This window comes from Chlorocebus sabaeus, chromosome 11 (assembly GCF_047675955.1).
Source record: "Chlorocebus sabaeus isolate Y175 chromosome 11, mChlSab1.0.hap1, whole genome shotgun sequence".
NCBI lineage: Eukaryota > Metazoa > Chordata > Mammalia > Primates > Cercopithecidae > Chlorocebus > Chlorocebus sabaeus.
The window spans coordinates 106347653-106375451 of record NC_132914.1 but is presented as its reverse complement, the minus strand read 5'-3'; the positions used below and the strand labels follow the sequence as shown (position 1 = coordinate 106375451).

Below are 27799 nucleotides of genomic sequence, written 5' to 3'. Positions count from 1 at the left end.
CCTCAGTCTCTCGAGTAGCTGGGACTATAGGTGTGCACCACCACACCTAGCTAATTTTTAAATTTTATGTAGAGACAGGTTCTCACCATGTAGCCCAGGCTGGTCTTGAACTTCTGACCTCAAGTGATGCACCCACCTTGGCCTCCCAAAGTCCTGGGATTACAGGTGTGAGTTACTGCACCTGGTCCAAAAATATTTTTAAGGGGGCGACTCCAGTCAGGGGCGAGGCTCTGCTGTTACCTCATTTCCACCAGGAAGTCGGTTCATCTCCACCAGCTGGCCCTGAGAGTCCAACACTAATTCAGTGTATGTCAGGATGTCTTTGGGATACTTGTCTGGGGAGCCCCACAGTTTAAAGAGAGCCTGGGGAGAGAAGAGGAAAGAGAAAAAGCTTGAAGTCATCAGTAGGGAGGAACTATCTTTCCCAGATAGAGATGATGCGTCATGATTCCAGGGCGAATTTTGTAGTTCACTCTCTTTTCAAATCATGAAATATTTAAAGCACCCATCCAGTGGCTCTGTCAAGTCTTGATTTTTCCATAGTTAAGGTATTTGAAAGAAAGACGAGAGATGCGACTGAAGCCCCAGCTCATTCTTCCTCCCACCTCCAACCCACAGGTGACCATTCCCTTGAATTCAGTGCCTACCAGTCCTATGCATGCTTTTTTCCTATTTTCCTTCATCCTGTATGCATACATTGGAAACACACAGTATTATTTTGCACTGCAAACTTTAAATAAATGGTACCACACTGGACACATTCTTCTGCGAAATACTCTTTTTTTTTTTTTTTTTTTTCACTCTTGTTGCCCAGGCTGGAGGGCAGTGGTGCGATCTCGGCTCACCGCAACCTCCACCTCCCGGATTCAAGTGATTCTCCTGCCTCAACCTCCTGAGTAGCTGGGATTACAGGGATGCACCACCGCGCCCAGCTAATTTTGTATTTTTAGTAGAGATGGGGTTTCTCCATGTTGGTTAGGCTGGTCTCGAACTCACAGCCTCAGGTGATCCACCCACCATGCCCTCCCAAAGTGCTGGGATTACAGGTGTGAGCTACCACGCCCAGCTGCAAAATTACTTTTTCTATTCCTCTTTGTTTGAGAGATTTATCCATATTGATAAATTTTACTCTGGTCTGCTGTTCAGTTTTCCATTCTCTTTCTCTCTCTCTCTGTATATATGGAGATATAGATATAGAGACAGACAGACAGCCGGGCGCAGTGGTTCACGCCTGTAATCCAAACACTTCGGGAGGCTGAGGCGAGCAGATCACCTGAGGCCAGGAGTTTGAGACCAGCCTGGACAACATAGTGAAACCCTGTCTCCACTATAAATTAAAAAATTAGCCAGGCACGGTGGTGCACGCCTGTAATCCCAGCTACTCCAGAGGCTGAGACAGGAGAATCGCTTGAACCCTGGAGGTGGAGGTTGCAGTGAGCCGAGATCTCGCCACTGCACTCCAGCCTGGGTGACAGAGCGAGACTCTGTCTCAAAAAAAAAAAAAAAAAAAAGATAGATGTGTACACACACACACACACACACACGTGCATACACCTAGGAGTGGAATTGTAGAATTTCTGGGACACAGGGAATGTGAAGCTTCAACTTCACTGATATTATTGCTCCCAATGTTTTTGAATCCCTTCACAAGCACAGTAAGAACATACAAGGACTCTTCTGCTCCATATATTCTACAGCATTTGGTCTTGTAAAGTTTTTTTGAGGGTCTTGTTGTGTCACCCAAGCTGGAGTGCAGTGGTGTAGTCATGGCTACACCTCACTGCAGCCTCAAACTCCCAGGTTCAAGTAATCCTCCCATCTCAGCCTCAGTAGCTGGGACTACAGGCATGCGCCACCACACCTGACTATTTTTTAAATTTTTTGTAGAGACGGGGCTTTGCCATGTTGCCCAGGCTGGTCTCGAACTCCTGAGCTCAAGCAATCTGCCCACCTCAACCTCCCAAAGTGCTGGGATTACAGGTGTGAGCCACCACACTGGCATGTACAATTTTTTAATGTTTACTTAACTGCTGTGTGTGAAACCATATTGTGGTATTAACCTGTACTTCACTGATTATTAGTGAGGTGAGTGCCTTTTAATATGTTTATTAACCATGTGGGTTTCTTTTTTGGCAAGCTTTCTGTTTATAACCCCTACCCCTATTTTGTATGGTTTTGCTTTCTTTCCTCATTGATTTATAAGCCTTCTATAGATGAGCTACTTCTAATCCCCTGCTGATCATAAGGCACCAAAATGTATTCTCCCAATCTGGGACTTGTCTTTTCTCTTTTGCAGGAACAACTTTTAAGTTTTAATGTAAATTTATGGGTCTTTTCCTGTATAGCTTATGCTTTTCACTGACTCCAGGTGGCTTTAATCCTCTCAAAGTTTATTTTTGTTATTGGATGTGGCAGAGATCGAAGTTTATTTTTTCCAATCAGATAAGCAATTTCCCAAAGATCATCCCCTCATTCACAATCCCACCTCCGCATTCTATCAACATTCTATTTATGAGTGAGTCTGAGTCTAGGCTCCCTGTTCTGTCTAGTTCTGTCACACCACCACACTGTCTTAATTACTGTTGTCTTAAAATAAAGTGATGGCATCTGCTAAGATGACTCCTCCTGACTCTGTTCTTATTCAAAATTGTTTTTGCTATTCATGAGCTTTTACTTTTCCATATGAATTTTAGGATCAGCCTCCAAGTTTCACCAGAAAATCCCTGGAATTACATAGAATTTATTAATTTGATAAAAACACAACATTGAATCTTCCCATCATTCATGAGCATGGTATATCTCTCCATTAATTTAGGCTTAATGTCACTCAATGAAGTTTTAAAATTTCCTCCATAAAGATCTTAATTTTTTATTTTTTCCTAGATAAACTTATAGTCTTGTAAATGGCATTTTTTTCTCCAATTACATTGTGCAATTACTGCTAGTCTATTGCAATTACAACTGGTCTATTGCAATCGCAATTATCGATTACAATTGATAATAATGCAATTATTTTTTGTACACTGAAATCTTATGTCTAGCAATCTTGCTGTATTCTGTAACTGCTTCTATAGATTCTCTTGGATTTCTTATAGAGACATTTAGATCATCTGCAAAAAATTCATAATTTTGCTTTTTTTCTTTCCTGTCTTTATACTTCATTTCTTTTTCTTGGTTATTGCGTTATCCAGGAACTCCAGCAAAAAATGTATAACAGAAGCTGTGATAATGGACATTTCTGTCCTGTACTTGTCTTTAAAGAGAATACTTCTAACATTTCACCATTAGATTCTATTAATTTTGGGTTAATATCCTCTATCAAGATAAATAAATTCCCTTCTATTCTTAGTTTGTTAAAAGCTTTTATTATAAATAGATGCTGTCTTGTCAAATATTTTTTACATCTGTTAAGATATTTAAGATTTTTCTTAATCTATTAATATGGTAAATACATGAATAGACTTCCTAATATCAAATCATATAAGAAGACACAGGATAAACTCTACTTTGTCTAAACTTTAAAAAAAATCATTACTGGATTTCATATGTTCATATTTTATTATTTTTATGCCTGTGTTCATAATAAAATAACCAATTTCCCTTTTCCTGAAGTTCCTACCTGGGATTAATGTTAAGGTAATAACCTGAAAAAATGAGTTAAGAAGCACTCACCTTTTAAAACTCTCTAAACAATCTAAATACAGAGAGAACTATCTGTTTCCTAAAGGTTTGGTAAAATTGTTATAAAACTATCTGGGCCCAATTTTTAAAAACGATTAATTTCTTTAATGCTTATAAGTATTCAGATCAGATTTTAATTTATTCTATAGTCATTTTTGATGAGATCTATTTTCCTCGGAAAATTTCCACTACATCTAAGTTTTCAAATGTATCAGTCATCCATAGCATTCTGCTTCTTTATCTAAAAAAGAGACAATGGATTTGCTCCTGGTTTAGTCACGTTTCTTCTCTTATGGCTCTTGAGGTCAAAGGCAATAGGATACAGACAATGACATTCTTAATCATAAGAGTTTCCACTTATTAAGCACCCACTGAACACGCATACTTTTCCAACAACCTTATGTGGTAGGTACTGTTATTATCCTTATTTTACAGAAGAGGAAACTGAGGCCCAGAGAGGTGAAGGAACTTGGCTAGGGACAACAGGAAGCAAGGGGACAGATCCAGCATTTGAGCCGAGGCCTGAGTGACTCTAGAGAGCAGCTTTTCCTACTCTTCCGTATCCTCTGTGCGTGAGGCATGGGCACAGGTAGGAACAGACGCTTTCTGCCAACACTGGAAGGTCCCTGACCTCGGTTTCATGAATGTCATTCACAAAGCAATAGTGGGAAGTGAAGAGACATTCACATCACCAATGTCAGTGGTTCAGGCTCCTTTAAAGTCCCTATGGCATAAATATATAAAGGCATAAAAAATACTTAAAGAAAATGCACCCAAATGTTCTTTCAGGCATTGATGGTGGGAAAATTACATATGAGTAGAATTTTATTTCCTTATTCTTACCTTTCCATAGTTTCCTAGGTATACTTTAATCATCAGAAAAACATAACAAAACATTATTTTTTTGTTTTCGAGACAGAGTCTCGCTCTGTCACCAGGGCTGGAGTGCAGTGGCACCATCTCGGCTCACTGCAGCCTCCACCTCCCAGGTTCAAGCGATTCTCTTGCCTCAGCCTCCCGAGTAGCTGGGACTACAGGTGCCCACCACCATGCTTGGTTAATTTTTGCATTTTTAGTAGAGATGGGGTTTCACCATGTTGGCCGGGCTGGTCTTAAAACGCCTGACCTCAAATGATCCACCTGCCTCAGCCTCTCAAAGTACTGGGATTACAGGTGTGAGCCACTGTACCCAACCCAAAACATTATTTTTTAAGAGTAGACTAAAAATTACTCAAAGGCAGTGACCCCTCCTCTTTCCTAGAGCTACCTAGACTTCGAATGGTGCCTGGCAAGTAGTAGGTACTTACTAAATGACCATTAAAAAGACCAGAAGGAAACACATCAAAATGTTAAGCAACTTGTCATCAGAGTATGGGAATAGGAATTATTTTTTTCTTTATTCCATCCTCCTTTATTTTCTGAAGTTTCTATATCCTATTACTCCTATCATTGGGATAAATTAGTCTTATTTGAAGAAAAATACTATGAAGTAGTTCCCAACACATTTATTTATTTTTCTTCAATGAAGACCTTGTTCTTTTTTTTTTGAAGATGAGGTTTCACTTGGTCACCCAGGCTGAAGTACAGTGGTGCCATCACGGCCCACTGCAGCCTCGACCTCCCAGGCTCAGGTGATCCTTCCTGCCTCAGCCTTCAAGTAGCTGGGACTACAGGCATGTGCCACCATGCCCGGCTAATTTTTGTATATTTTGTAGAGATGGGGTTCTTCAACTTCTGGGCTCAAGCAATCCTCCCTCCTTGGCCTCCTAAAGTGCTGGGATTACAGGCATGAGCCTCCGCACCTGGCAAAACCTTGTTCCTTAGACTAGGTTTTTTTTTTTTTTTTTCTTTGAGACAGAGTCTCACTTTGTCACCCAGGTTGGAGTGCAGTGGTGCGATCTCGGCTCACTGCAAGCTCCGCCTCCCGGGTTCATACCATTCTCCTGCCTCAGCTTCCAGAGCAGCTGGGACTACAGGCGCCCGCCACCACGCACGGCTAATTTTTCTTTTTTTTTTAGTAGAGACAAGGTTTCACCATGTTAGCCAGGATGGTCCTGATCTCCTGACCTCGTAATCCTCCCGCCTTGGCCTCCCAAAGTACTGAGATTACAGGCGTCAGCCACCACGCCCAGCCTAGACTAGGTCTTTAGAAGGAGAATTAAGGATGGGCTTTGGTTCTGGTGGAATCTGCTGGGAGGACCAGGGTGGTACTGCGTCTGAGCCGCCGCACTTGCCTGTCTGAATATTTCTGGGAAGTCATAGATGTAGGTAGTTCCCAGGGACTGGGCCTGGAATCGCTTGGCCTGGAGCAGATCCTTGGTGACGTAGGGAGTATTGATCAGCATCCCGTGCTGGGGCCCTTGCTTGTTGCCAAAGGAGTGAAACATGATCTGGATCAGAAAGGAAGGAAAACAGAGAGTGAGAGAAAATCACACTACTCCCCCAATTTATTTCTGCCCAGTCCTCAATAAAAATGCAGATGGGGGAAGCAAAGCAGGTCGCATGGCATAACAAAGTGAGTGCCTGCGCTAGGTAAAACTCTCTTCTTCACCACCATGGAGAACCAGAACAAGAAGGGACAACAGGTGCTGCGGATACACAGTTCCAAAAACACAGCGATCAGAGCACCACACACTCCCAACAAACAGGCATTCATGGAAACACTGGTGATATCTGAATGTGGTCCATGTTGGTGTGAACAGTCCTGTGCCAATGTCAATTTCCTGTTTTGATGACATACAATGGTGAAGTTCAACATTAACATTGGGGGAAACTGGGTGAAAATCTTCTGCACTATTTTTTTTTCCCTCTGTACTAATTTTGTAACTGCTTGAGAGTCTTCAGTCTTCAATTATTCCAAAATAAAAGTGCATAGCCAGGCACAGTGGCATGTGCCTATAGTCCCAGCTACTTGGGAGGCTGAGGCCAGAAGATTGCTTGAACTCAGGAGTTCAAGCCCAGTCTTGGCAATATCTCTTTAAAAAATGGCATGTATATATACATATATATTTATGTACACACAAATGAATTTAACTGGCAGTCAAAAGAATATTTAAGTCACTTTACAAAAGTCCGAGAACATGGTTGGGAAAAGTATTTCCCTAAGTGAACCAATCTGAGGACTGCATTATAGTCAACCATAGCAGTGTACAACTTATCCCAAATACAGCCAGATGGCCAGGTGTGGTGACTCATGCCTATAATCCCAGCACTTTGGGAGGTCAAGGTGGGCAGATCACTTGAAGTCAGCAGTTAGAGACCAGCCTGGCCAATATGGTGACACCTCATCTCTATCAAAAATCCAAATATGGCCACAGAATGGATTAAACTTGGAGATTCACTCTCCTTCTTAGGTGAACGAAAAACCAAGATTCAAAGGCTAACATATTTAACATAACACTCAGAGGGGACTACCCCAACCCAGAATGACAAGGCAGAGAAAGGTAAGAGTGCCTCCAAACGCCTTCTTAATCTACAAATTGATGGCCCAAGCAGCCTGCTTCTGCTTTGACTTAGACCCCCATGGCACGAGCCAGCCTTACATTTCCAGATCTGGAGTCAGTCACTTCTTTGTAGAGGCTAATGTCCAGGTAGTAGCCCGACTCATTGGTGATGAACAGGCGGATGGGAACAGCGCTGCCGGTGGTGGTCTGGCGTATGTTGATCTTGACTTCAGCCTGCAGCACGCGGAGTTTCCACAACCGGCTGCCGTAGCGCATAACCATGGAGCGCACGGACTCCTCGATCTGCCCCAAAACACAGTTTCAGGGCCCAGACATCCCAAGGACATTTGCAATAACACTGATACTAATAAGAGGATGAGATATACTGACTGCAAAAACGCCTGGGACATAGTATGTATCCAACAAAAAGTTTAATAACAAGCAACGGCTCTTGCTAAGCGTTTAAAACTCTTTTTTTTTTTTTTTTTTGGGACGGAGTCTCGCTCTGTCCCCCAGGCTGGAGTGCAGTGGCCGGATCTCAGCTCACTGCAAGCTCTGCCTCCTGGGTTCACGCCATTCTCCTGCCTCAGCCTCCTGAGTAGCTGGAACTACAGGCGCCCGCCACCGCGCCCGGCTAATTTTTGTATTTTTTTAGTAGAGACGGGGTTTCACCGTGTTAGCCAGGATGGTCTCGATCTCCTGACCTCGTGATCCGCCCGTCTCGGCCTCCCAACGTGCTGGGATTACAGGCTTGAGCCACCGTGCCTGGCCCTTAAAACTCTTTACCTCACTGCGCCCTTGTAAGTACTCAAGAGAGGCGAGCTTTTTTATCCCTCATTGACAGATAAGGAAACTGAGGCTGATAAGTGACTGAGCTAGTACTGCTACGTTATATTATCTTTACATGTCTTTGACTCAAGCCATTGAACTGTTTCCTTCTGGAACTACGTGAACTAGTGAGGCCAGAGCAGCCGCATGGGTTCCCTGAATCCCCCAGACACCAAACGGATGTATCAGGACTTCTCTTTTTAATAATATTATTGTATTAATTATTTTAATAATATTAAATAATAAAATAAAATATATTATGTAATTTATATATGTTATTATCAATATTAATTTTATTAATAATTTTATTATTTTATTTTTTAATTTTAAAAATTTTTAGTAGACATAGGGTCTCTCTATGTTGCCCAGGCTTCTCTTAAATTCCTGGGCTCAAGCAACCTACCCACCTCAGCCTCCCAAAGTACTAGGATTACAGGCAGGACTTGTTTCATTCCAGAATCACCACCATAAAGGTCTGTCTGCTCGTGAAGAGCCGCCTGACAAGGAACACTCAGCCACAGACCTCACAGTCTCACGCTTCTCCCCACCCACATGCAGTCCCCAGTGCAGCCTGGAACTAGGGAAAAGACAAACGTTTGTTTTGTAAGACATTTTGAGCATCCTTGTCATCCTTAAAGTAAAGCACTCACGTGCAGGGCATGGCTGAAACATAGCTCTAGAATTGAATGGCAGAAGGTTTGTTCTCCTCCTGCAGCAACCGAGGCTCAAATATGCATGGATTCATCCTGGAATCCAGGTCTCGAGTGGCAGGACACAATACCCTGAATCAACATGGCTCAGAGGGTAGACCCAGAGCCCGGTGAGACCCCCCCGCAAAGGCAAGACCTTCAAGGGGTCCATGATGACAGTGGGCACGAAGTTGAGGAAGATGTGGTTGCAGTCGGTGCGCACGCTGGTGTTGTTGAACGCCACCTCCAGCTCATCCATGGCCTCCAGGAGCAGCCGCTCACCCTCGTTCTGCAGGTACTCAAAGGAGGCTTCCTGCCAAAGGGCGGGAGGGGCAGCAGCTCAGGCCAGGGGTGCAGGTCCACTCCCAACTGGCAGGAAACTCAGCCCCAAAGAGGCAGAGGCAGGAGGAAAACATTCCCCTCCTCCAAAAAGTGTGCCAGGCAAGAACAGCAGAGCCCTGCCTCTCAGAGGCGAAGGAACTGCAAAGCCGTTGAGTGTATTGACATGTGTCCTATTTTCTGCATTCTGACACTTTGACATCTGGGGCCTTGCTGACCCTGGATCACACCTGGAGACACAAACCACCTGCCCTAATTACCCAGGGCCAGATGCCTGAGAACTAGAGACAGCTTCTACACCCCAGGGTCTGCTGAGATGATTCACAGCCAATCCTAAACCTGTTTACTCAGCCTCACCCTTTTCTTCTCCAGGAAACCACAATCAAGGCTCTCACCCATGTCTTCCGTGTGTTCCCTTCCGTCCCTCTGCTGCCTGACCAACCCCAGAGCCTCCCCATGTGGCCCCGTGGCAGGGACAGCCCCTTCTTCTTGGGAACTGTGAGTAAGAAACTGTCTTTTTGATAGCAGTTTCTCCTGAGCTGTTGGCCTCACCATACCTCAACAATAATAAAACCTATCAAAACAGCTTGACCAGGCGCAGTGGCTCATGCCTATAATCCCAGCACTTTGGGAGGCTGAGACGGGTGGATCAGTTGAGGTCAGGAGCTCAAGACCAGCCTGGTCAACATGGTGAAACCCCGTCTCTACTAAAAATACAAAAATTAGCTGGGCATGGTGGTGGGCGTCTGTAAACCCAGCTACTCGGGAGGCTGACACAGGAGAATCGCTTGAACCTGGGAGGCAGAGGTTGTAATGAGCTGAGATCGCGCCACTGCATCCAGCCTGGGTGACAAGAGCAAAACTCTGTCTCAAAAAAATAAATAAATAAATAAATAAATAAATAAAACATCTAGTTGACTGAGGTAGCAAAAAACTGCAGGTAGCTTAATATCCATCAACAGGGCGGGGCGCAGTGGCTCACGCCTGTAATCCCAGCACTTTGGGAGGCCAAGGTGGGCGGATCACCTGAGGTCAGGAGTTTCAGACCAGCCTGACCAACATGGAGAAACCTTGTCTCTTCTAAAAATACAAAATTAGCTGGGCACTGTGGCACGCACCTGTAGTCCCAGCTACTCGGAAGGCTGAGGCAGGAGAACTGCTTAAACCCGGGGGCGCAGAGGTTGCAGTGAGCCAAGATCGCGCCATTGCACTCCAGCCTGGGCAACAAGAGCAAAACTCCGTCTCAAAAAAAAAATATATATATATATGTGTGTGTGTGTGTGTGTGTGTGTGTGTGTGTGTATATATCCATCAATAGGGGATTAGTAAAAGAAAAACAAAAACAAAAAACAACAATTACACACGGTACATTTGTGCAAGGAAATAACATGGGGTGGACCATTCTTTATTAACAAGAAAGAGGTCCACAAGTAACTGATCAATTAAAGAATAACATATTCAAATGATCTGTCCACTCTGAGCTCTGATCTGCAACTTATGCCTACAACTCTAGGTTTTAGGGATGGGATTATGTCTAGAAACAGTCAACAATTGAGCTGGCCCCTCAGTGACAGGATTCTGGGTCCATGCACTAGAGGTTCTTAAAAACAGTTTTCAGTCTTATTTAAAATTTTCACAATATCATGGATTACTTCTCTTTCTTTCTTTCTTTTTTTTTTTTTTTCTGTGATAAGATCTTGCTGTATCCCCCAGGCTGAAGTACAGTGGCTCCATCTCAGCTCACTGCCACCTCCACCTCCCAGGTTCAAGCGATTCTCATGCCTCAGCCTCCTGAGTAGCTGGAATTACAGGTGTATGCCACCATGCCCAGGTAATTTTTGTATTTTTAGTAGACACGGGGTTTCACCATGTTGGCCAGGCTGGTTTTGAACTCCTGACCTCAGGTGATCCACCCACCTCAGCCTCCCAAAGTACTGAGATTACAGGCATGGGCCACTGTGCCCGGCCGTGAATTAGCTTTCTAAATGCAAGAAACAATGGAAAATGATCACTCAGTTGGCAAATATAAGAAATTCCCTACACAAACCAGTATCTTTCTATCCTGGAAATTTTCTTCTCATGCACAGAGATCCACATAATACAAGAAACAGATCCAAGTGCCACCAGCCTGGACGTGATCACAGGCCACTTTGCTGTCCGCCTCCTGCCCTGGACTGGAGCATCGCAAGGGCAGGGCCCTGGGTGTCTGGTGTACTCTGCATCCCCAGTGTGCAGCCCAGGCCCCAGCACAGGGCAGGAGTGTAAGGAAGGGAGGGCCAGTTCCTGAGAGAGGAAGAAATGGTCTGCGACGTCTTACCTTTGTAATCAGGTCTGAGTGCCTGATGATGGCGCGGATGAAGAACCTATGGTCCGTCACTTCCGCCCCTTCCTTCACCTTGGCAGCACCCAGGTAAAGGTGCATCTTGTGGTTGGCACAGGGCACGGCGGTCAGATCGAAGTTACGCATCCGGCTGAGCTCCAGTTGGAAGGCCAGGGCAGGCTCCAAGTGACGGTAAATGCGATCTTCTGCAAACTGTAGGCGGACCAGAGAGAGAAGACAGACACACACACACAGTTTGATGTTGGAGCTGCGTGCCTGCTTGGTCCACGCCCTACTCTGCAGACCCCTGGTGTCCATGGGTTTGGCACTCAGGAATGCAGCATTCATGATGTCCCTTAATTGTAAGTTACACCCAGGGCTCCAGATATTTGGGGTTTTGCTAAGATCTGAGGAGAGCTACAGGCACTGCAAGCCTGGTGTGCTGGGTGCAGTGCTGGCTCCTGGGGGAGCCTAGCTAGTCCGTATCACCTGCCAGCGTGACCAGGCTGTTCTCCATCTGTCACAGCCTGTGGCAATTCTCGTGAAGCCACTAACCCCTGGTTTCTTGGTGGAAATTGGTTCCCAAAAAGAAAACAACTGACAGTACTGGAAACTAAACTGAAAAAAAAAAAAAAATGATGACTTTAAGAAAAGGATGGGTCTTAGCTAGAAAAATAAAACTTTGGATAAATTAAAATGCAAAATGCTGAATTTGGTGAGGTCTTGAATCAGTGCTGGGAATAAACCTACCTGTTCTACAACAAGGATTGGTGAACATTTTCTTAAATGGCCAGAGAGTAAATGTTTTAGGCTGATGGATCATACGGGCTCTGTCACAACTGCTCAATTCTGCTACTGTTAGAGTGAAAGCCAGAGCAGACAATGTGGAATCAAATGGGTGTGGCCATGTTCCAATAAAACTTTGTTTGTAAAAACAGGCAGCTGGTCTGCAAGAGAGTTTGCCAACCACTGTTCCAGAAGAGCATAAGAAAAAGAGTTTGGAAAAAATGTCTTACTGAGTACATCAGCAAGTACTGAAATTATTCAAGCAAGACAGAAACCTGTAGTGAGGCTGAAAGGGCAAGATTCTCAGGTCTGAGGGCCATGCAGGGAACAGACGGCTCTCAGTGGAAATACAATCCCAGAGGAAGACTGCAGTCTACACAAAAGTTGCTACATTCTTGAATATGCGGATGCCTGAAGGACTGTAGATTATATTCTTCATGAATATCAAAGATGCCAGGGAGCTGGGAGGCACAGTGGCATGTGCCTATAGTCCCAGCTACTTGGGAGGCTGAAGCAAGAGGATCACTTGAGCCTATAAGTTTGAGTCCAGCCTGGGCAACATAGTGAGACCCCATCTCTTTTTTTTTCTTTTCTTTTTTTTTATTTTTTTTGAGACAGAGTCTCACTCTGTCACCCAGGCTGGAGTGCAATGGCATCATCTTGGCTCACTGAAACCTCTACTTCCCAGGTTCAAGCAATCCTCCCACCTCAACCTCCCAAGTAGCTGTGACCACAGGCTTGCACCACAATGCCAGGCTGAATTTTTTTTTTTTTTTTTTTTTTTTTTTTTGAGAGGGAGTCTCGCTCTGTCGCCCAGACTGGAGTGCAGTGGCTGGATCTCAGCTCACTGCAAGCTCCGCCTCCCGGGTTTACGCCATTCTCCTGCCTCACCCTCCTGAGTAGCTGGGACTACAGGCGTCCGCCACTTTGCCCGGCTAGTTTTTTTTTTGTATTTTTTAGTAGAGACGGGGTTTCACTGTGTTAGCCAGGATGGTCTCGATCTCCTGACCTCGTGATCCGCCCATCTCGGCCTCCCAAAGTGCTGGGATTACAGGCTTGAGCCACCGCGTCCGGCCTGATTTTTTAATGTTTTTGTAGAGACAGGGTCTCACTATGTAACCCAGGCTGGTCTAGAACTCCTGAGCTCAAGCAAACCTCCTGCCTCAGTGCTAGGATTATGGGCATGAGCCACCACGCCCAGGCCCCATCCCATCGCTTAAAAAATTTAAAAAGATGCCAGAGAAGAGAAAACATCATTACTTTTGGCCATACCTCATCTCTTGCTCTGAATGTGAAAAACTTGGGAAATTCTTTCTGCAAAAAGAAATCCACACACAAGACAATTAAATCAAGCAAGATGCATTAAATATTTACATACTTATTTAGTGATTGTAAATGATTACATTCACTTCTAGAATGAATCATTTGGAAATCCTTCTGTTTTCTAATGATTGATCTCTTTCACCCAAATCTACAAAATAAATATCAAATAAATGGCACACACCAAGGCTTGGAGAATGGAAAAGACTTACAGGGGTGAACTGTGAACTAACCTCTTGGGCAATCAGGAATGTGATTCGTCGGAGTCCGTAATCCACAAGGATATTTTTCTGCATTAAAAACCAAAGACATAATGAATATTATTTGGCCATAAAAAGAACTGAAGTATTGCTGCATGTTACCACACAGATGAACTGGTAAACATTATGCTAAGTGGAAGATGTCAATCATAAGAGACCTCCTGTGGTCTGATTCCATTTATATGAAACGTCCAGAAGAGGCAAATCTATAGAGACAGAAAGTAGATTAGTCGTTGCCTAGGGCTGTGGTGGGGAAGGGTTTTGGGTCGGGGACAGAGGAGAGTGACTGCTAACAGGTACAGGGTTTTTCTATGGAGTGATAAGAATGTCCTAAAATTGATTCTGGTGATGGTTGTGCAACCTGGTGAATATACTAAAAATATACTAAATTGTACACTTTTTTTCTTATTTCTTCTTAAAAAAAAAACAAAAATGGGACACATGTGCAGAATGTGCAGGCTTGTTACACAGGTATCTATGTGCCATGGTGGTTTGCCGCACCTACTGACCTGTCCTCTGAGTTCCCTCCCCTCGCCCCCCACGCCCTGACAGGCCCCCGTGTGTGTTGTTCCCCTCCCTGTGCCCATGTGTTCTCAGTGTTCAGCTCCCACTTATAAGTGAGAACATTTAGTATTTGGTTTTCTGTTCCTGTGCTAGTTTGCTGAGGATGATGGCTTCCAGCTTCATCCATGTCCCTGCAAAGGACATGATCTCATTCCTTTTTATGGCTGCAACATTGCACACTTTAAATGGGTGAATTGTGTAGTATGTCAATGATGTCTCAATAAAGCTGTTATTTAAAAGATAATTTTAAAATATCACATTGTATATTGTAAATATATATAATTTTTTTTGAGACAGGGTCTCGCTCTGTCCCCCAGGCTGGAATACAAGGGCACCACAGGCTTACAGAGCAACCTGCTGTTATTGGCACACTTGGTCGTCAATCTAAGTAGCCATTTTAAAACTGCCATTTTCTGGATTATTCCAACAAAAACAATCCCAGAAAATCTCCCAACTATTTATTGGGTGTGCCCTCTGTACCTGGGACTGGCTAAGTCATGAATATACCTTGTCATTGAATCACTGCAACACCGTGAGTGACAGAAATGCTCCCCCCACGTTCAGCCACATTTGCCCACGGTCGCCAGCTACGAGGCGAGCAGAGCTAGAGTGAGAAGCCACGTCTGTGGCTCTAAAGTGCTCAGCAGGCCTGCCTCCCCAAGGGCCGCCTCAACGAACCTAGCCCCTCCTCCTTCTCCAGGAACCCCCACCAAAACCAGAGCCTTGCCCAGAGTACCTTGGACTGTACGAACGTCCGTAAAATCGGCACCAGTGCCTCATCGTCTAGGTGGTCTGCACACTGGATGGACACATTCAGGATGTGGATGGGGTCTTCTCTGAGGCTCTGAAAGGGAGAAGCAAGGGGTAGGGCTGGAAAGCCTGGGGGCCATGGCCCACCTGCTCCCTAGGTTGCTCCCCCGGCTTAGACGCTTACCTTGCAGTCATCCTCAGAGTACAGGGAGGTGCGGGCCTCGCTGAAGAGGGGGGTGTCTTTGGGCACGTTGGCGAAGCAAGAGATGACTTCATCAAAATTTCTGGGGGTGCGGGTAGAGAGGGAGGGCTGAGGGGCTGCTGACCCATGGGGATGAGGTCAAGCTTCCAAGCCAGGCAGCAGGGAGCGCCAGCCCCTCCCAGTTTCCCAGCCAACACCCTTTGATCTTATCCAACTCTCCAGAGCTCAGGAGGTTCCCGTCTACTTTGTCCAAAGCACCCGTGAGGGGGTCCTTCCCAAAAGGGAAGAATGAACCTAAGTGATCTGTGATCAGGAATACAGGGACGGATTCCAACGCTTTCGGGCATCAGCTGGGCTTGGATCAACTCTTGGATCCCATTTTTACTGGCTGGGAGATCCTAGAAACCTCACCTCACCCCTGAGTCAAAGAAAGGTAATAAGAGTAATCCCTATGACTCATGAGGCTGTTGTGAAAATTCCACAAGATACTCCAAGAACAAAGCAGAACACACGGTGAAAGGCTGAAAACAGACCAGTACAGTAACTATCGAGAGCTAACATTTAGTCACTATTCTATCTGCATACCAATTATACTTTAAATATGTTATTTCACACACATTCTCTCATTTAATTCTCATGGCGCCCCTATGAAGTGGGTCCTTTATTGTTCCCATTTTACAGACGAGAAAGCGAAGGTATGGAGAGGTTAAGTATTTTGCTCAGTCTCTCAGTTAGAAAGCACAGAGTCAGAATTCAAACCAGCAAACTGACATGCAGGCTCACACTCTTGGCTACAATGCTATTATTATTCTGTTGTTATTGACGCGCTGTGCCATGTGTCTGGGTCTCTCCCACCCCATCTGTCCAGTGAATGGCTGGGGGGATTCAAGGGAAGCCTGCCCAGCCCCCATGCTCAGGGTGTTTGGGAGACCGGGCCACACTGGGTACCTGGTGAAGTCCTCGAATCTCCTGAAGGCTACCATGGCCCCCATGCGCTGGCACAGTGGGGAGAAGCCGCTGTCCATGAAGAGCTCTGTGCTGTGCCTCAGCAGGTCAGGGTTGGTGATGCTGATGGGCACGGTCATCCTGTAGGGTGATGGCAAATGGGGATGAAGCAGCTACTTGCAGACCCAATGCTACAAGCTGTTCCTGCTCCTGAAGCTTCAGTGAGCTGGACCAGATTTAGAGCTCTTCCAAAGCGGGGCTTAAAATGGGCAGGGGATAAGACAATGGCTGGGGCCAGGGCCTGAGGAGGGTCTCATCTGATCCCTCAGGACCTGGTGAAGAGTAAGAGCTCAACAAATGTAGGAATCAATGACGCATGCATGAGAGTCCAGTCCCAACACAGTCCCAAGGGGAGCCCGAAGTGCTGAACTTGACCACAGAGAAGAAATACTCCCAGCATCAATTTCTCCTGGAGAAATCCACCAGCCCCAGGCAGCTGGTGAGGGAGTCAGGTTGTTCCTGACAGACACTCCAGTCCTCTGTTCCCTCTAATCCCTCCCCCTCCATCAAACTTGTCCTTGAGACAAAGTCAGCAGCCTTCTGGAGTTTAGACGATGATGCTCCCAGAACTGGCTGCTCACCAGCAGCAAATCTCAATGGGCCACCTGAGGTTGTTAGAATTAGGTCTTGGAATCAGGTACTGGAGGGGTAATCACATGGTGTGCAGGAAGTCAACACAGCAGGCCCCACACTGCTCTTCTGAGAAAGGAGACCTGCTTGCCCTTGGCTGGCATCTGGGAACCTGGACTTTGGGAAGGTTCCTATCATTCCCTGAAGGTGACAAGGGTGGCTCACTGCGCCTCACCCGTTTGCACAAACAGTGTGGTTTATGCTGAACACCTGCTTTCTTCTGCAAGCCTGAGATTTTGATGCAGGGCAGAGGGTGGTGTGACCAGCCACCAATCCCTGGTGCAGAGCTGGAAGACAACCCTTCACTTGTGTTGTCACAACTCCTTGCTGGGGGAATGAAGCGCGCCCTGCGTGAGTCCACTGGGAGAGGATGCTGGCAGCGCACCTGCTTTCCTCTGGACTTCACCCTGATGCCTTCTGCCTTGGCTAACTGCTTGGTATCCTTGCCCCCTAATGAGTCAGAGCTATGAGCATGACCACGTCCTGAGACCTGTGAGTTCTCCTAGGCGATGATCGAACCTGGGGGTGCTTTTGGGGATCCTGACACAGGTGTGTGCATTCCTGTTGGGTGCTCTGAAATCATGATCATGGCCCCTCTGCTCCCCGACAGCTCAATCCAGGGGTCACAAACTTGCAGCAGCAGTGTAGCTGAACGCCGCTCACAGAATGACTTTGGGCCATGCAGCATTTTAATAACATACATGAATTAACATGCATTCATGTATTCATTTAACATGAACCACCTGTCTCCATTGAAAAATGGAAGGACTTCAGGTCAAAAAAAAAAAAAGATTTCCTGCTTCTGCTGGAAAAAAACAATGAGAAGTCTGGTTGTGATGGTCAGTTTCCTGCAGGGCAACAGTGGGCAGAGCTAGGACAGCAGCCCCATAGCAGGGGGATGTAGCCAGTTCCCACCCAGCGCAGAGGTCCAGGCTGCAGCTGGCACAAAGCCCTGCCAACCTCTCACCTGACCTTCCCTTGGGTCTTGGTGACCTAAAGCACCACGTGCCTGGCCCTACACACACAGGTGTTGAGGGCCAAGCTGGGCCGTCTTGCGGGTAGACTTTATTCCCCATGGCTCTTTACAGAGGCATCAAAGGGCTGGGTGATGGGGGCACCCACAGGCAAGGTCTCTTCACAGGCCCAAAATACATTTCTGGCACTGACAGCAATTGTGAGAATCTTAGATGGCGAGGAATCCCCAGGGTCCTCAGTGTCTCTCTGGGTCAAAAAAGGACCCTGTGCCCATACTGAAAATCACAACCAATAACCTGGATATACATGTAGATCACAAGGCATGACCCACAGCCCTCAGAAGAGCCGCCCTTCCCTTCCTAACAGGGATGAATTGCTGAGACAATAAGATCAAAAGAGAAGGCCAGGCACAGGGACTCGCGCCTATAATCCCAGCACTTTGGGAGGCTGAGGCAGGAGGATCACTTGAATCCAGGAGTTCAAGACCAACCCGGGCCACATAGTGAGACCCCCATCTATGCAAAAAAAATATTTTTAAAGAATTAGCCAGGTGTGGTGGCGCAAGCCTGTAGTCCCAGCTACACAGGGAGCTGAGGTGGGAGGATCACTTGAGCCCAGGAGTTCAAGGCTGCAGTGAGCTATGATCATGCCACTGCTCTCCAGCCTGTTTAGACTCTGTCTCTAAACAACCAAACCAAAAAATCAAAAGAGAAAAGAATTCCTTCTCAGGAGTAGACAGCTACAAAATATCTTATACCACCACTGCTCCCCAAATCCCCAGAATGACCCCAGGCTGCAAGCAGTCAGTCCCCTTTCTCTCAATGGGGTAAAATGTCACAATCCTATTTTTGCAAATAAGAAGGGTAAAAACAAATAACTAGGAAAGGCAGTGCCTCCTGGGGAAGCCCCCTTGTCTTCATCCAAAACATGGCAGCATCTTTCTTCTTAAAACCAACAGGAAAAGAAAGTTAGTTTAAAAATCCCAAGAGGCCAGAAAAATCCCTGCTTATCCCTGCTTCACCAAAGCATGAACCCTATTGCCTGTACAGATCTGATCAACCGAACTCCCAAATCACAATGACATCACTGCAGCCATAGGCAAGGCCTTGGGCACCCCCATAAGAACCAAAACCAGAGGGGCGAGGGAGCGTGAGAGAGAACGCTTTGAATCCCAGGGAGACATAATTACTTTAAGAGAAGGTATCGCACTCTACCTGACCTAAATGGTATTAATACTTTGGGTCCTGAAACAAGATGGATTGAAAAAAAGACTGTGAGTGAGGAACTCAGACACATCTGCTATTCTTAGGTGAGACAGGCATGGTGGCGCCTGTAATCCCATCACTTTGGGAGGCCGAGGTGCATAGATCATTTGAGGTCAGGACCAACCTGAGTTCCAGACCAACCTGGTCAACACGGTGAAACCCCATCTCTACTAAAAATACAAAAAAAATTATTGGGGCTTGGTGGTGCATGTCTGTGGTCCCAGCTACTTGGGAGGCTGAGACAGGAGAATCGCTTGAACCCAGCAGGCGGAGGCTGCAGTGAGCTGAGATCGCGCCATTGCACTCCAGCCTGGGTGACAGAGTGAGACTCCATCTCAAAAAAATTTAAAAAAAGATATTCTCAGGTGAGAACACTGAGGGGATCTACTAAACTACAGCTCTTGGACAGCAGACTACAGTGGGCACAGACAGGACAGTGTGGGTGCCTCCGCACCTGGCTCAGAGGGCTGCTGAAGGCTGTGGAAAGGAATTGGAGGTGAGAGTGTGGCCTGGGCTCAAATTCCCACTCCACATGTACGAGCAGCTCAGCCTAGGTCAGGTGACGGCCCTGGGCCCCCATCTGTAAAACGAGGATGAGAACACATTTTTGGCCGACAGAGGATAAGAACTGAATAAAATAAGAGTGTGGACTAGGCACCATGGCTCACGCCTATAATCCTAGCATTTTGGGAGGCAGAGGCAGGTGGATCACCTGAGGTTAGGCGTTCAAGACCAGCCTGGCTAACATGATGAAACCCCATCCCTACTAAAAATATAAAAATTAGCCAAGCATGGTGGTGCGTGCCTGTAGTCCCAGCTACTCGGGAGGCTGAGGCAGGAGAATCGCTTGAATCTGGGAGCTGAGATTGTGCCACTGCACTCCAGCTTGGGCAACAGTGCGAGACTCCATCTCAAAAAAAAATAAAAGAAAAAAAAGAGTGTGGGAGCACTGAGCAGAGTGCCCAGGCCAATGGCATGCCACTAGATGGCAATAACAGAGTTAGTTATGGTCATCCCCGGGATCACTCACAGTCAACAACTTGCTTTGTGCCAGGCACTGTCTAAAATGCTACCTGTGCCTATCTCATGACTCTTCCCAATGGCTTGGGTGGCACTGTCCACTAGAACTTTCTACTATGACAGAATATTCTAGAACTCTACTATCACATAATATGGCAGTCATGAGCCACACGGTATGACTGAGAAGCTGAATTCTTTTTTTTTTTTTTTTTGAGATAGTCTCGCTCTGTCACCCAGGCTGGAGTGCAGTGGCACAATCTCGGCTCACTGCAACTTCTGCTTCCCAGGTTTAAGCGATTCTCGTCCCTTAGCCTCCTGAGTAACCTGGGATTACAGGGGTGTGCCACCACGCCTGGCTAATTTTTATATTTTTAGTAGAAATGGGGTTTCACCAAGGTGGCCAGGCCGGTGTCAAATTCCTGGCCTCAAGTTCCTGATCTGCCCCCTTCAGCCCTCCGAAGTGCTAGGATTACAGGTGTGGGCTACTATTGCTGGCTCATTTGCATTCTTTGTTTTTTCTCTTTTTTTTTTTTGAGATGGACTCTTGTTCTGTCACCCAGGCTGGAGTGCAGTGGCACAATCTCAGCTCACTGCAACCTCCGCCTCCCAGGTTCAAGCAGTTCTCCTTCAGCCTCCCGAGTAGCTGGGATTACGGGTGCATGTCACCATACCAGGCTAATTTTTGTATTTTTTTTTCAGCAGAGATGGGGTTTCACCATGTTGGCCAGGCTGGTCTCAAACTACCGAATTTGTGATCCACCTACCTCGGCCTCCCAAAGTGCTGGGATTATAGGTGTGAGTCACTGCGCCTGGCCTCTTTTTTTTTTTTTTTTTTTTTTTTTGAGACGGAGTCTTGCTTCTTCACCCGGGCTGGAGTGCAGTGGGGAAATGTCGGCTCACTGACTCACTCCACCTCCCGGTTCAAGTGATCCTCCTGCCTCAGCCTCCCCAGTAGCTGGGATTACAGGCATGTGCCACCACACCCGGCTAATTTTTGTATTTTTAGTAGAGACGGGGTTTCACTATGTTGGCCAGGTTGGTCTGGAACTCCTGACCTCAAGTGATCTGCCCGCCTCAGCCTCCCAAAGTGCTGGGATTACAGGCGTGAGCCACCGTGCCCAGCGCATGTGCATTCATTTTAATGTAAATAGGCACACATGGCTACTGTACTGAACAGTGCAGGTGTAGGAGGTGGGCTCTGCTTTATCACCATGTTAGAGGGGAGAAAAATGGCGCTGCAGGGAGCTCCCAGAGGGGAAGCGCTTATCGCTGATGTCTCCCCAGCAGCGTGCCCAAACACACTTGCCAGGTCGTTCCAGAGACAGGACGACAGAGGTCAGGGAGAACAGAAACACAGGCCATCCCTGGGTGTGTCTCATTCCATACCGGTTTGGGTGGGAGGAGGGCAGCATGAACTGGAATTCTACCACGCAGGTGCCGTCCGGGAGCTGCCGGTGCTGCAGGCTGTTTAACTCATAGGCGATGTAGCCCCTCCGCACGTAAACCTGACGAGGCAGAAGCACACGGACGTTCTCTTAGGGGGCACTGCAGAGTGTCCTCAAAAGCTGAGGGCACTTACAGGGCAGGGGTACCAGAAACGACCTCTAAAAGGTCTATCTCTAGCAGGCCGGGTACAGTGGCTCACGCCTGCAAAAATTAGCTGGGCGTGTTGGAAAAACAAAACAAATCAACAAAAAACCCCAAAAGCATCCTAGAAAAATCTCTAATTGACACAAATAGTATTTAGCACTGTTTTTTTTTTGTTTTTTTTTTGAGACGGAGTCTCGCCCTGTCGCCCAGGCTGGAGTGCAGTGGCCGGATCTCAGCTCACTGCAAGCTCCACCTCCCAGGTTTACACCATTCTCCTGCCTCAGCCTCCCAAGTAGCTGGGACTATAGGCGCCTGCCACCTCGCCCGGCTAGTTTTTTGTATTTTTTAGTAGAGACGGGGTTTCATCGTGTTAGCCAGGATGGTCTCGATCTCCTGACCTTGTGATCCGCCCGTCTCGGCCTCCCAAAGTGCTGGGATTACAGGCTTGAGCCACCGCGCCCGGCCGTATTTAGCACTTTAAAAAGTCACTATAAGCCAAGCATGGTGGCATGCACCCGTAGTCCCAGCTACTGGGGAGGCTGAGGCAGGAGGATTGCTTGAGCCTAGAAGTTCAACTCCAGCCTGGGCAACATGGCAAGACCTGTCTCTAACAAAACAAAAACTGTTTTTAAAGTAACTACAGAAGAGGTGTATTAGGTGTCACTGTTAGAAACAAAGACCGAGGCCTGAGAAAGATTCTTCCAGAGGTGAAACCCATAGAAGGATAAAAGCTGCAGGCCCAGGAGACCCTGTGGCTGTAACACGCTAACAAGCCCAAGATGGTCTCCATGAAGACCCAGTAAACCTTCTCACTGTGTGACTCACAGGCTCCCAAGGATGCAGAAGAGAAAGTGGGGGCAACAGGGGACTGAGACTGAGCTCAGAAGATAAAGAATATTGGAAAAACTACTGCCAGCAAAGCAGTCCCAGGTAAGAGGGCCATGTTTAAAACACAAGACATCATCTCATATTTTCTTAAAAGGATTCTAAAAGGGCAGATTTACTGGGAGGCTGAGGCAGGCAGATCACTTGAGGTCAGGAGTTCCAGACCTGCCTGGCCAACATGGTAAAACCCTGTCTCTACTAACAATACAAAAATTAGCCAGGTGCGGTGGTGCACCCCTGTAGGCCCAGCTACTGGGGAGGCTGAGGAAGGAGAATCACTTGAAATCGGGAGGCAGAGGCTGCAGTGAGCTGAGATAGTGCCACTGTACTCCACCCTAGGCACCAGAGCGAGTCTCAAAATAATAATAATAATAAAAGAGCTGATTTAAAACTCTGATTTCCTGGAACCAACACAACACCTCTTGGTTCCTGAATTCAAGAAGACCTGAATTGTTGCTCCCAAGAGTAAGACCACCTGGATCACCTGGCTCTAATCTGGGTTTTGCTACCATCCACGCCCTTCTACCTCATCATTTGGGGAGCAGGGGGTTCACCTTAAGTTGTCACCTGGGTTCCTCTAGCTCTGGCAGTTCCAAGCAGAAAAGTCTTTCAAAGGTATTTAATGCACGTGAGTGAGAAAGTTTAGATGAGGTGCCTCAGACTTGGCTCTCAGGGATTAGTATTTAATGTGCCCTGCCTGGAAGAGGCTGGAATGGCTCATGAGACAGCAGTGGTGACTAGCATGGAATCTGGAATGAGACAGACCCAATAATGCAAAACCTGGTTCTGCCACTTTCTAGCTGTGTGACGTTGCATAAGTCGCTTCACCTCTCTGAGCCTCAGTTCCTTCCTCTGTAAGATGGGACTATTAACATACCTACCTTGTATAGAAAAGGATAGGATCACATTCACAAGGCGTGTGGCCTAGGGTCAGGTGCATGGTGGCGGAAGTGAACAGCAGAACTGGCATGGTCAGTGCTGTTCTCTAGGCCTCTCCTGCTTACCTCCAAGGATGCCATGCACACGACTTTGTTAGCGTGATAGAAGAAAGCAGGCAGGACGTCAAAGATGGTTGTTTCTGAAATTATTAACTTCTATGGGAAATGAAAAGGGGAAACAAGGAAAAGTAAATGTAAACACGTTTCAGGTGTTTCTTTGTTTTTGTTTATTTGAGATAAGCTGGAGTGCAGTGGTGTGATCATAGCTCACTGCAGCCTCAAACTCCCAGCCTGAAGCGATCCTCCCACCTCAGCCTCTTGAGTAGATGGGATGACAGCGTGTACCAACATGCCTGGCTCTTTTTTTGTTTGTTTGTATGTTTTGTAGAGACAGGGTCTCACTATGTTGCCCAGGCTGGCCTCAAATTCCTGGGCTCAAGTGATCCTCCAGTCTTGGCCTCCCGAGTGCTGGGATTACAGGCATGAGCCATCTGCGCCCAGTCAGTAAGTTTTTTAATCACCAGTCTGATGAGTGGGGGCGGTAGAAACAGGGAGAAGTCATGCTTCGACCACTAAAAGCAATCAGTGCCCTGCAGTGCACTGGGTTCCTCCCCTGTTTAATCACGGGAGAGCTGACAGTGAAGAACTCTGGGATGATGGCACCTGGGACAGGTCTCCCAACAGGCACTGAGGGGGTACCTGAGAGCATGTAAATGAGCCAGAGTCCAGAAACAGGGAAGATGAGGCCATCACTCAGTCATGGGAGGGCTCACAGCTTCCAGATATGCTCCATTACGGCTAAGGTTTGTAAACTGCACCAGGTGAGCCCCTGCTGCTGTCACACTGTCCTTCCTGCAGGACTGGGCTCTGTGCCCACCTCTCCTAGAGTCTCCCCAGGTGCCCCCTTGGGCAGCCCTGGCCACATTGGGCTAAACTGCCTGCATCTGTGACTGTGCCCTGCACCCCACTGAGCACCTGGAGGGGCAAGAGGAGCCGCTTCCCCAGAGGCCCCCACCTGGGCCACAGTGTGTGCTCTGTAGAAGGTGAAAGGAAGGAGACGGGCTCACCTTGAGGTTCTCGGGGCAGAACTGATGGCCATACATGTCAATGGCAGACAGGAAAATGGACTCCACCTGGTTGTGCCGCAGCTCATAGGAGGGGAGGTGGGAGGCAATCAGGATCTGCAGGGGGAGGGACGGGGGGCTGGTGTGAGCCAACCTCCCAGGGGAGAAGGCAGAGGCTCGGACACGGGCCGGCAGCATGGTGGGACGGTGCATGGTGAGGGCTGAGCACGGTAGGGGCCACACAGGAGGGTGGGGGGAAGCGCACATCGTGGGGACCGTACCCCGAAACCCTACCTGCCGGGCTCTGAGGGCCACTTTGCAGTGCTCGCTTTTGCTCAGCTGAGTGAGCTCATTAAGGATGGAGGTCAGCTCGTCCGATAGGGAAGGGTCTGGGCCACACAGCTCATCCTTAAGGGACAAAAAAAGAAGCCAAATGGCTTTTCTCCAGCCCAGGGAAACATGCAGCACTCATCTCGGCTGGGGGAGCGCCCGCCCCAAAAGCCAGACAGCTGCTCCGCTCTCCAAACAGGCCCGGCACAGCCTGATATGCAAACCCTCACCACTTTCTCCTGTCATTCATTCATTCATTCACTCACTCACTCACTCACTTGGCCACCCATTCATCCACCCCAAAACATGCCCTAAATGCCTGGTAAGAACAAACAAATACAACTAAACCCCTGCCTACATTACTATTAATAGCCAGTGATAAGGCCAGGTGTGATGACTCACACCTGTAATCCCAGCACTTTAGGTGGCTGAGGCAGGAGGATCACTTGAGCTCAGGATTTTGAGACCAGCCTGGGCAACAGTGCAAAACCTCATCTCTATATAAAAAAATATATAAAAATTAGCCAGGCATGGTGGCATGTGCCTGTAGTCCCAGCTACTCGGGATCCCTTGGGAGGTGGAGGTTGCAGTGAGCTGAGATTGCACCACTGCACTTCAGCTAGACTCTGTCTCCCAAAAAAAAAAAAAAAGTCAGTGATTATCAGGTGCATACTGTGTGCCAGGTGGCTAGTAAACAGCTAGACCCTTTATATACAACTCCCCAAATTCTCCCACCCCCATGAGGAGTTACTTATTTTGATTCCCATTTTACAGATAGGAACACTGAGGCTCAAAGAGGCAATATGCCTCACCCCAAAGCCACCAAACATGTGCAAGACAGAGCGAGATTCTAACACAGGACTGTTCTGCCCCCAAAGCCTCCCGCTCTTTCCCCTACACATTGCTACCTGACTTAATGGGTTCACAGTTTCAGAGGAGAGGGACGTGGGGTTGAATCTTACAGGAGGGAGGAACAGTGTGTCTGTTGCATCCCTCCGCTCTGCTTCTGAAAGAAGAGCCTTTCTGCTGGAGACCAGGGCTGGGTGCAGCCAATGTTCACATCTCCTCTTGTGCCCTAAGTGCATGCGGGGCCTGGGAACGGCTCAGCGCAGGTGCTCCCTAACCACCCACTGAAGACAGAGCAATGAATGCTAAATATCAGAGCTCCTGAGCAATCTGCCCCCATTCCCTACCCCAGGCATCCACTAAGCCTGGTCTTCCAGAAGTCACCAGATGGTATAGCTATGGGGCATTTTTTTCTACATGTGTTTCTGCATTTTCCTATTCTAATGAACCGATACTGATTTTATCATCAGAAACAATTTTAACATATTGATATTTCATACACAAACACACAGGAATGTCAATGCTGAAGAAATGTGGTAGGAAAGTATTCTAAATCTCCTCTCCCTTCTCTGATTTGCTTTCTATTACCAAACGGTGGTGGCATAACTCTCCACCAATCCCCTAGGCTTGTGGCTCCCAGGGCAGGACAGCACAGGTGCTGGCCAGCAGCTAGACTGGTGGTTTTCTAAGAGGTGAAAAACTCAAGAGTTGTTTGTGTGAACATTTTTTAAATTCCCACACACACATCTAAGTGTGAATGTTAAAAAATCTGACCATTGCCTTCTACGTACTACTACTACTACTAATAATAATAACAAAAAGATTTTTCTAGGCAGGGCACAATGGCTCATGCCTATAATCCCTGCACTTCAGGAGGCCAAGGCAGGCAAATCACCTGAGGCCAGGAGTTCAAGACCAGCCTGACCAACATGGCGAAACCCTGTTTCCTACTAATACCACAAAAAAATTAGTCAGGTGTGGTGGCGCATGCCTGTAGTCCCAGCTACTCCGGAGGCTGAGGCAGGAGAATCACTTGAACCCAGGAAGCAGAGGTTGCAGTGAGCCGAGATTGCGCCACTGCACTCCAACCTGGGTGACAGAGCAAGACCCTGTCTCGAAAAAAAATAAACAAAACAAAAAACAAACGAAGAAAACACATTTTTCTTTCTTGTTAACTTAGCGAAGCAGTCTCATCTTGTATATCTTAGTCCACAGAATCATGTTTTGTTGCTTTGTGTCACTAACCAAGTCCCATGACCAGTGAATTGGTGTCAGAAACTAGGTCCCTTTAAAAGCCTCAAAAAACTTCATTTCAAAGGAACCATTCAATTAGCAAGTCTTTGTTCAAAACCTCTCAGGTACCAAATGCCATCAGGAGCAGAGAACTCACTATTTTCTAACAAATGGGACCAAGAAAGTCAGAAGAATAACGAATCTCACATTTATCTCCAGACTGTAATTGGTTCAACATTTGTAGCCTCTATCATCAAGGAGGTCCAGGCAAATGTCCCAATTCCCAAGAGCTGGGGGCTGCTCCACCCATCTTCCCTTGGCTGTCCTCTGGTGTACGTGACCTTTCACGACTTCATGCCCAGAAGAGAGTCAATATGTGCACAGAGGAACGACCAGCATGATAACCCTCAGACCCAAGCCCCAGCCTTTGAATGGCAAGCTGGCTGTAATAGATTACAGGCATATTGTGCTTGACAAACACTCAAACTCCAGGAAACTCCATCCAAAGAATGTATTTTGAAAAGCATTATATTATTTTAGCAATAGAACTCCCCACAAAGAGTGGATATCTCCTTGGGTATAAGTTCCCAGTCCTGGCTGCACGTTGCAATCACTTGGGGAGTCCTCCCTCCCAATCAATTTTTACAAACTTCAAAACTACAGAAGAATTGAAGATGAGTATGTTGAAAACCTAGATTCACTAATTGTTAAACTTTTACCACATTATCATATTTGATTTTTCTCTAATAAGAACGTGCATGTGCACACACACACACACACACTCTCTTTTTCTGAGGTCAGTTGCAGACACCACAATCCTTTATACTATTTTAGCA

At 46.9% G+C, this 27799-nt stretch overlaps 1 protein-coding gene across 5 annotated transcripts in view; it reads right to left on the bottom strand.

Moving 5' to 3' along the window:
• Positions 1 to 27799, bottom strand: part of ACACB (acetyl-CoA carboxylase beta) — a 162621-nt gene that overhangs the window by 23725 nt on the left and 111097 nt on the right. For all 5 annotated transcript variants that reach the window (XM_073021076.1, XM_037996568.2, XM_037996570.2 and 2 more), the window contains 14 exons: positions 24849 to 24962; positions 24558 to 24671; positions 23557 to 23646; positions 21464 to 21582; positions 16131 to 16268; positions 15165 to 15264; positions 14967 to 15074; positions 13640 to 13696; positions 13359 to 13400; positions 11298 to 11513; positions 8799 to 8954; positions 7224 to 7427; positions 5916 to 6071; positions 241 to 363 (listed from right to left, as the gene is read on the bottom strand). In XM_073021076.1, the coding sequence (XP_072877177.1) occupies positions 241 to 363; positions 5916 to 6071; positions 7224 to 7427; positions 8799 to 8954; positions 11298 to 11513; positions 13359 to 13400; positions 13640 to 13696; positions 14967 to 15074; positions 15165 to 15264; positions 16131 to 16268; positions 21464 to 21582; positions 23557 to 23646; positions 24558 to 24671; positions 24849 to 24962 (1737 nt within the window). The remainder of the gene's footprint in view (positions 1 to 240; positions 364 to 5915; positions 6072 to 7223; positions 7428 to 8798; positions 8955 to 11297; positions 11514 to 13358; positions 13401 to 13639; positions 13697 to 14966; positions 15075 to 15164; positions 15265 to 16130; positions 16269 to 21463; positions 21583 to 23556; positions 23647 to 24557; positions 24672 to 24848; positions 24963 to 27799) is intronic.